General features: G+C 41.0%; 1 protein-coding gene across 1 annotated transcript in view; it reads right to left on the bottom strand.

Moving 5' to 3' along the window:
- Positions 1-8780, bottom strand: part of T265_01158 (hypothetical protein) — a gene marked incomplete at both ends in the record, with an annotated part of 66719 nt that extends 57939 nt beyond the window's left edge. Inside the window, 2 exons of the mRNA XM_009165119.1 lie at positions 5709-5797; positions 8666-8780. Of these exons, the coding sequence (XP_009163383.1) occupies positions 5709-5797; positions 8666-8687 (111 nt within the window). The remainder of the gene's footprint in view (positions 1-5708; positions 5798-8665) is intronic.
- Positions 8781-9442: the final 662 nt, after the last annotated feature.

Genomic DNA, 9442 nt, shown 5'->3' with positions numbered 1-9442 from the left:
CATCAGCATTTTCACTCTTGGAATACTAATGCGTCCTGAGTTGCTAGCTCCGGAGAAATTTGCGCTCTGGTCGTCTAAATCGCACAGGACAAGCTGTTTTATATTTTAGAAGTTTGGCTGTTGAAATGTTGGAATAGTGAGCTAACAAGTCGATGAAATATTGGAGCATTTAATCGCGCTTGTCACTGTTTGTTCTTGGTTTTCTTTAATGCTTTTGAGGGCTCCTCATTATAAACAATCATTGACTTCAGTTATAAGTTTTCAGTTTACAGTCATCTATTCTACCACTTTACATTACACTGTATTTGCCGACATATTCTTGCGTATTCCTTGTGGTTTAAAATTGTTCACATACTTCTATTTTCCTGTTTCAATCAAAAATAATTTCCATATAACCAGGCTAGTCAAAAGCGTTTTGCTTCCACCGCTTTCCCATTCCTCCCGATTTAAACGTCTTCTTACTGCCAGCCCCTCTGATCACTTGTTGGCACATTTTAGCTGATAGTCCGGTATACTGGCTAATAGTCGTAAAAATACATCTTTCTGTAACTAAATACTGGTTAAAAAGCCTCAAGAGATCCTTAAAGTTCTCAAAATTCGTGAGTGTCCTCCCACTGGACTGAGAAAGGTCACTGTATAAAGCCTGAGACTGTTTGAAAGAGGAAGCACTCACTTTTGGGTTTTTTAGGCTAAAACATTATATTCTGACGTTGCCCAATTTCCAAACATTAATAAGGACGGCCCCCTTGCAAGACCGTCCCTTAAAAATGAGGACTCACTCGCATATCAAAGAACGCGATCAAATACTATCAACCGCATACCCATAAAAGCGACACTATAAACAAACACACTTAACCTCTTTTTCTCACTGATAGACTGACTTAAGTTTTGAAATTTCACCATATTTTCTGGTTTTTAGTGCATTCTACAGTCAATAAGAATCTTGCGGGAAAGTTGCACTTTTGGTTGATTGGTCTGAACACCACGGAATACCTCTTGATCAGTTGTTTGTCGGCTGAGTGGTTCCCCTGAGGTCACTGTTGCAAACTTCAAACCTAATTTTACCGACTGCGTATTGCACAAACTTAGCTCTTCGAACTTGCAATGTCCGCGGGAGGTCTTGCAGATCGTCATTCATGTGACAACCATGGTTAAAATACCATGTGATGGGAATATCACTGTGTTTTCGCACACTATCTCCTAAGATTAAAACAGATTTGCTGATAAAGAGCTTTTCATTATTCTTCAGTCTCCGTCACTTGCCAATTAAATTAGTTTTCTGATCGACATTAATTATGGTTGGGAATCCATCCCAATAATCCTGAGTAGCAAATACTCCATTTTATGAACACAAGGAACATTTGTCTTTGAGAATTAATTCTCCGAAACACAATAAAAATTGTTGAAATCCCTTTCGTTTGTCTCCAGTCCACACAGAAGCGGTGGACTAGTTGCCAACCTAGCAACTAAGCAAGGCCTTTACGAAGAAATCGGTACTTTAATTTCAGGAAGAAACATAATTTTTGTTCAGTTTTACATCACTCTATTTTTGAACAGTCGTCCTCCTGTCCTGGCGCAATTATTCATGTGAATCCACACCAAAGGGGGGAAGCAGTGGACTCGAGTTTCACTCTTGCTAGAGCTCATCAGCAGTACATAACCAATGGCCGTGCTTGGGTTTGAACTCGGGACGCCTGTTATGCGAGGCGAACGTGTTACCACTATTCCACCAGCGCACGTTGGACTCATGTGAATTCTCACGTCTGAACGGGTGAACGTGGTCGCACTTGAGCGATGTGATTAGTATGCTCGACACATCACTGCGTCAGGACAGGAGGACGACTGTTCAAAACGAGAGTGATGTGAAACTGTACTATACACATCCCGCAAAATTCACACATGCATAAACAGAATTTTCTCACCCATTCTAAATCAGCATGTGTCACTGATCACATTCACCTACTGTACGGAGATATAAGTAGTGGTTAATATCAGCTGACTATTCCAAGAAGCAAATTTTGTAAGTAGTTCTGTCAAACTGATGAAGTCAGCATACCAGTTAAATACGGCCTATCGCTTCATAATGTCTACATTCCAATGTAGCTTGGAAACGGAAAATTTGAATGGTCTACATAAAATATGAACGTCACTAGTGCATTGGAGCTAACTACTCATAATCACCCGTGAGAACAGACAAATTTGCACCCAATCATTTCGGTTGGGAGAGGAACGACTTCACACCCTCAAGCATATGGTGCGCATAATGAATTATGAATTTGGATTCCTATCCAAAATCCGCAACATAGATTACACACATTACTGGCGTGGAGGCTAAAATACTAATTCCGTCCTAATGATTAAATCGACTAATCAATAAATCCACCATTTTGACATAACATCCAAATTAGACACTGTCTAGTCCAGCCGAATAGGGTCTATCAACTTGGCAAATCAAGCCACTCTGGACAAACAAGCAGTGATAAAACGTCTGTCCTAGGATCTTCGGATGGACATCTGAAGGCCAAAATCAAGTAAACCATAAGATTGACGGAAACTCGGGGACTGCGCCTACCGATGAGCCCCGAAAAGGGCGAAACCGGTAGTGGGCTGTTGACGGACTTTCAGCAACCTTGTGAGTAGCTTCCTTTATGAAAGTATGCTGCCATATCTCGAATATCGTGCCAACTGAATCATGAGGCGGTCTGTGTGCAGCACATTCAGTTGTAGAGCATCATAAACGAGAGATTCAGTTGGGTCTCTCGTGAAAACCAAATCGATTTGCAAATGAGTGTATTTCTCGAAATCAACTGTCTTTCACACGCGTCGTAAACGCATCTTTTGTCAGAAGCATGATAATTTACCTGCAGCTTGTGGTGGAAAACTTGGGATTTGCCATTAACTTGCGAGATTTTGACTAGATCATCATCAATAACATTCAGTAAACTTTTTGAGCAGTATTGCATAACTGTTTTTTTATAGAAAACTTCCATGTTATGTTGTTCTGCAAGACAAACCGAATTGGAAAAAGCCTTCTTATGTCAAACCTTCATCTACCAGTCATCATCAGCATTATATTGAGTGATAAACAGTCAGATTTTTTAGAGAGGCTGATAATTTCTGATGCCCATCCGTGAAGTGTAGTGACTAACACAGTGGCTTATGTGTCTGATTGAACATGCATTTTAAGGGACTACTCAGCAGTGTCAAGGAGATATGATTAGGAAATTGAATGATCGATAAAACTACATTAAACATGTCGCCCGGTGTCTATTTCAGCAAGACTTCTTGCAGTTTTAGGAGAAATTGGTTTAAATCAAAGTAGTTTACCGTGCACTGAACACGTGATACATCACACCATTACTAAAGTTAACTATGAGCATTGGGAAGTGAATACTTAAAGTGCCATTCACGTACATTGTGGATACTCATCCCAACAAGCTGAGTCACACGTAGGCAAGCACATCCAATAAACTAGGTTGAAGAATGAAACCAGTGAGTTTGGTGGACTGAAAAACGTCACTGGTGTGCATGTTTCGATCACAAAACAAATGCAACAAACTTCCCAAAATAGTCCACACAAATAAGAGGCTATTTTCCAAAAGAAACTGTAGTTTTAGTCTCTAGAATAGTCTCTGTAATGATCACCTTAAAAGAGACCGCGTAAACAGTTCCTTTAGGATTGTCTTCTTAGAGGAGGACATCTGTTCAACATTGTGGAGCTCTTAGAGGTCAACAGTAATCGAAATGACGGAATCAAGAATAGATTAGCCAGCGATGAACCAACGGAACCAGTCCCGTAAGTTCATTGCAGTTATCATCCTCATGTAAACTTAAACCTAAAAACTTTCCACTCACAATCGGGACAGCCAGACGAATGAGACTCTTGAACTCATTTACCAGCCCCAGTGGAAAACACGCCGTCCAACGCCTTCTCCAACGACTGGCCATTGCATTGTCTGCAAGTGGTGTAGAACCTAGAATACAAAAAAGGTTATCTGAGTTTTCTTAGGACCAAAAAAGTGCATTCCACGTACATGGTCACAATGGTGGTTACAGTTCAACTTTGAGGTGACTCGTCTTTCGAAGAAAACCCCATCATTTAATATACCACTCAGACTGACAACGATGAACAGAGGTCGTATGATTTTGACCGCGTCCCTTCGGAAGTAAAAACATCCAGTAACTAAGATGGGTATTCACTGCAAATTAGAACGATGCTGTCAAAATGTGTAAACCTTCCAATGATACATTCATCCCACTTTCTTCTGGCACTTGCACCTTCTAACTAGTTTGTGCGGCTTCTGTATACAAGCTGTTTATTCCTGGACGAATCAACTGCCAACTTATTTGATTGATTTATTGAATATTTAGTTATCCGCGGTGCTTGTGATTTCGCCCAAAAGTTACCGAAATTAAGCTACCCTTTTGCTTAATTAAAAATCTGGGCGTTTAAGACAGTCAGCGGTTGTCTTAAACATTCTCTTGGTTAATTTAGAACGGTACAATCTGAGCGAAAGTAGCATTTCACTTTTCAACTCCCTTTGTATGTTCCAAACAAACACATGAACAAAACTGATCCGTACAGCGAATGACAATGGTGATAATGGTGACAATAACTATTCACTGCCTAGAGAAGAAAGCCCATGGGTGATTTTCTGGTCAGTCGTGGCTAATTCTTGCGGTATATTCAACACCGAATGCTCCCGAAAGCGCGTGAAAATTCCCGTGTGCATGCGCAACTTTGATCTGAGGAAAAAACCTCGAAATGGTTTTGAGTCAGTTTTCCTTCCAGCCCGATTTTACTACTTTACGTCACATGAAAAACCGACCACAGTTTATGACTACGCACTGCCGGCTCATAGATTTCAGAATACACTTGCAAAGCCGTGTTGCCACCAACAATGTCAATTACTGTCAGCACTGCGTACAATGACCACGACTCCAAAACAACCTATCTGTTGCGTTGCTGTGTTGGTGAGCTGCTTGAACTTATATAACAACCTTGAGGAAAAGAAGGCTTTTAAGAACGAAGATACCCTCAGGGCGCGGTGTCTACAAGGAGTGCAGCCAAGAATGCTTAGGGAAAATCGTTTTTGGTAGTCCTACTTATCAGTAGTTGGTTCCAAACCAACTTGGGTTTATTGCTGGGAAGTGCGATTCTCATGGAAATGGACATCTGCTGACGAGAAACGATAGGAAGCAGGGTTTGAACCACACAAGTATGTGAAAATAACCAGTGAATTATATCTGATGCACCTAGGTGGGCTACCTGAGGGTGTCGCTAATTGTCGTTTATCCGGGAGGTCGTCTGTCTGAGGTGGAAACCAAAAATCTTCGAGTTGTTCTGTCTGACTCTCTCCAAATCACTGTGACATGTCATCAGTTCAACTACAACATAGTTATTGGTTTCTCAGAAGTCAACTGCACACCGATTCGTGCATATGATGCAATGGCACACTTGGATAGGCATAAAAGACTCTGGGTTACAACAAGTATGGTTGAAACTATGAGAAATGAAACGTTAGAAAATCTTGCTATCCGATAATATGGTTGTCAATGATAAATTTAAAACAAATGATAATTCCATTCTGCTGTGTAGGCTTTATTCTCGCCAGAAGAAACTTACCCACCGGGACATCGGAAATTTGATCATGGAACCCGTTGAGTTTCTAAATTTCCTCTCTAAACTGCAAAAACTCGCCGCTTACCTTGACGCCGTTTGGATGGTCTGCCTGCATATCCGCTTCTCGGCTCATGGCGCTTGGATCTTCCGTTATGTTTACAAAATGTTGTGGGTCTACAAATGTGTGTAAAATACAACACCAGGTTGGCACCTTTACTAGGTTTTATAAATTTAGAAACAGTACGGCTCGCCACAAACGAATACACACAAGATGAAAAACTGACACTGCCAATGAGATGCATTTTGGCATTTTTTGTTAGTAAAAAAAATAGGCCAAATCTGCATGAAACACTTGTCAGCTCTGTGGATTTTTCCGATGGCCATGTTGAGCGACATAGCTTTTTAGAAAAAGTACACCCAAAAAAAAACCAGTTCTGGCCGACTGCCTTACTACGGCAGTAATAAAACGGAATTTTGTAATAAAACTGGTGTGTGTGATAAGGCTTACTTTGTTCTTAAGCCCCAAGTGCAGTCTGAATTCCTGTGAACCTCTTGTATAGCCAAGGCTCTCGTGACTGTGCCGGCGGATGGAGGGTTCCCAGTTTGTTTCTCCTTTTTGGCCGCGGCTAACTCATATCTTGATTAACTGGCTAAGAATCCGGTTGCATGTAAGTCTTCCTCCCTGACCGTAATTTTATGGGGCCTTGATGCTATCTTTTTTTCGAGACATTAGAAGATTGTCACCCAAGGTACCTCCCATCAGTGGTAGAAACAATTTACTTTGGTATTGTTCATACTCACAAAATGACGCACACCTCGATTTGCCGTACGTCCTGTAGAAATCTTTACGAATTCACACACACGATGATCCCGCCTTCCGATTTTTATTAGGACCGACTTACTGTATCGGTACTCCGGGCTCTGCCCTAGTGGCATCTACACATAATGAATCTAATGCATGAGCTTTTTTTTAAAATGATTTATTTGTCTGCGAAGCCCACCATCCAGTACTTCTTAAGTTTCTTAGTTGGTGTCGTTCAACAGCCACGCAGTACGATCAGACATAGTAACTAGGTAAAAATGTGTAATGAAGTGCTTGAGATAAAGTGAAGTTCTATGTATGGTATTTTGGTCGCCTTTGGATCCTCAAATAGGGTTCAAATTTGGAAGATGTCTAAAGTACCTAAGAAAATTTTCAGTGTTGCGTTGAACGACCCGGTCCAATCTAAGGAGGAATTTATCTCTAAATGAGTTTAGGGGTTTAACGCATCACTCTCACTTCGGTGCTACAAGAGGTCACAAGGTGCAGCAGTGTGCATAGAGACGTCTTACAGTTGCAAGCTATCTTTTGGAACAGACTTCTGTGTGAAAATTCAGTAATATATTTACCCTTCAGATTGCATGTTAAACGACAATGTAGATTGCAAAGCTGGGTAAAATTCACCATATGGGGTGGAATAAGATATAGGTGACACCGATCGAGACACCAAATTTGGTTAGATTGCCCGTTCCAGCTTGTCGGAGCAATCGAGATGAATCATTCTGAAGTCAGTTGAGTACTAGTGTAACGATGATACTACTGGTGGGGAGGCGTGCTAGTAGTATGTTTTCTTCTTGTAAATTCGCTTTGCGTCTCATGAAAAGGGAGACCTATTGCGGAATTTGTGGAGTCACTTTGTAGCATTTGCTTGGATTTGAGCAACTGTCAATGAATTTCCAGGAAAGTTCAGGAAGACGTGTTCAAGAGAAGATGGATGTTTAGTTTTTGTAAATAAGATGCATGAGAGTCTTGTTCCCCTGTCAGTTGGCATTTTCTACTGAATAATCCCGCAGCGAAGGCCTTCTTCATTTCACTAGTAGGCCCAAGGGTAATCGAATTGGTTATTTTTTCTCCTCTTATATGGGAGACATCCGTCTTTGTTACACGTTTGTGCTACTGTAACCAAGGACAAAAACTATGAAGAAATAGCTTCCGATCCCTTGGACTATCATCATAGATGTCGATTTCAGAAAAGTGTAACCAAAAATGAAGATTGCCTGTAGCGAATAGTAATACCCTCTACTACCGGTCGTCATAAACTTCATCCTGAGAGAATCTACTTTGATTACGATTTAAAGTGTGTGCTAGTGGTAACGTATCAGACACATAAATTCGCCTAAATTCCACTATTTAGATTTTATTTTCAAATGTTTTAAATTTGTATGCTCGTGCCAAGCATCATATGTTGGTCGTACGACAAGGTATTTGTCAGACAGAATGCAAGAACACAATCCCGTATCTCTGAGTGGTAGTGGGAAGAAACCAGGCTCAAGCGCGATTGCATCACATTTGGCCGAAACCTGTCACATCATAGACAAGGAGCAAGCCTTCACCATCATATACCGGGTACCTCTGAACGGACCACGACTGGTACGATCCAAACTACTATCGATCGCAGAAGCGATGAGAATCCGCTGGATTCACAATTTTGCATCCAAAAGAAACTTGTGCGACCTCTGAACTTGAACTGGCCCACGAAACATCTGGTCCCACAATTCTGTCTGACATTGACGTCACTGAGTTGACTCCGTGACCCATTGACCTCGATCCGACCCGCCCCTCCCCTTCCTTTGATTTCTATTTCTCCAAAGTGTATGTAGCCCCGATCTTAACCTTTTCCACGTGATGTCTGGTACCATATAAATTTTGTGATGTTTTAGCCAGGAGGAACAACCACAGAAAACAAACCTTGTTCGCTACCCTCTTCGTTCTCATGTTTTAAATTTATTTTTAAAAATACCCAGGTTTGAAAACGTTGTACTCACGGTCTAGATTTATATGACTAAGCAGTTAGCATGCAGTTTCACAAGCAAACATCTACTAATAGAAAATAAGTTTTACCTTACTGTAGAAGAATTGCCATTCTAATTCACCTTCATCCTTCACTCACTTATAAATAAAAATATACAAACTCCTAAGAAAAGAAGCTTTAAGTTTCTGAATCAAACATTTCTTGGAATATCATCAAATGAAGATAACCGAGTAGTCTGCGGTTTGCCTACCTGGTTGTCCCACATTTGACATGTTCTGTTCGTTGTTAAAGTAAAATCCAGAGGTCTCCGTTCTTTTCGTATTTTGAGCTAAAAATTCACAAGCCACGTGTGCATTAGAAGATCAACTGCTGCGTCAGAATATTACCACACAGTGGTCGTGGGTGGGACCTATTTATGTGGACCTGAGAACAGTGAGTGCAGGAACAGCCGAATCGATTTCATCCTTAGTCGGAGCGCAGCAATTAAGTGTGAGCTACCGGTTATCATGAAGAAGAGAACCCAGATCGATCGTTTCATCCAAGATTAGTTTCGTCAGCTGAACCTTTTGCGGTGATGGATATTGGACACACCTACTGTGACACAAAATGTGTCACAGACGTTGACACTACTCGATAAACAATTACAGTGAGTACACCCAGTATGCCTTGCTAACCTGACAGGGTTCTATGGGTGAAAATATATTCGAATTTGATGTACGGTTGTGAGTGATTCCACAATTTCCATCCGGCTGGACACTCCTTAAAATTTCATCACATTCTGAGGCACCATACTATAGTGTTTGCTGAGGACGTTCAAGCTGTTACTCTGAGTATTCTCTTTGATTCTATTTAACTCTGCGTGAATCAATCTAGTTGAATTTCAGTCAGAAGTATAATAAACCGTGGGCTAATTGCTGCACAAATTATAAACTCTCCGTAAGCAAGGTAAACGATTGGATGTCATACGTAGTTGCACTGTTTGCCGAAACCCGTTACTAAATCTGCTTAACCCTTGGCTCGCCGGTTT

The sequence above is a fragment of the Opisthorchis viverrini genome (assembly GCF_000715545.1).
Source record: "Opisthorchis viverrini unplaced genomic scaffold opera_v5_12, whole genome shotgun sequence".
In the NCBI taxonomy this organism is placed as follows: Eukaryota; Metazoa; Platyhelminthes; class Trematoda; order Opisthorchiida; family Opisthorchiidae; genus Opisthorchis; species Opisthorchis viverrini.
Note: the sequence above shows the minus strand (reverse complement) of the source record. Positions and strands in the feature narration are given on the sequence as shown.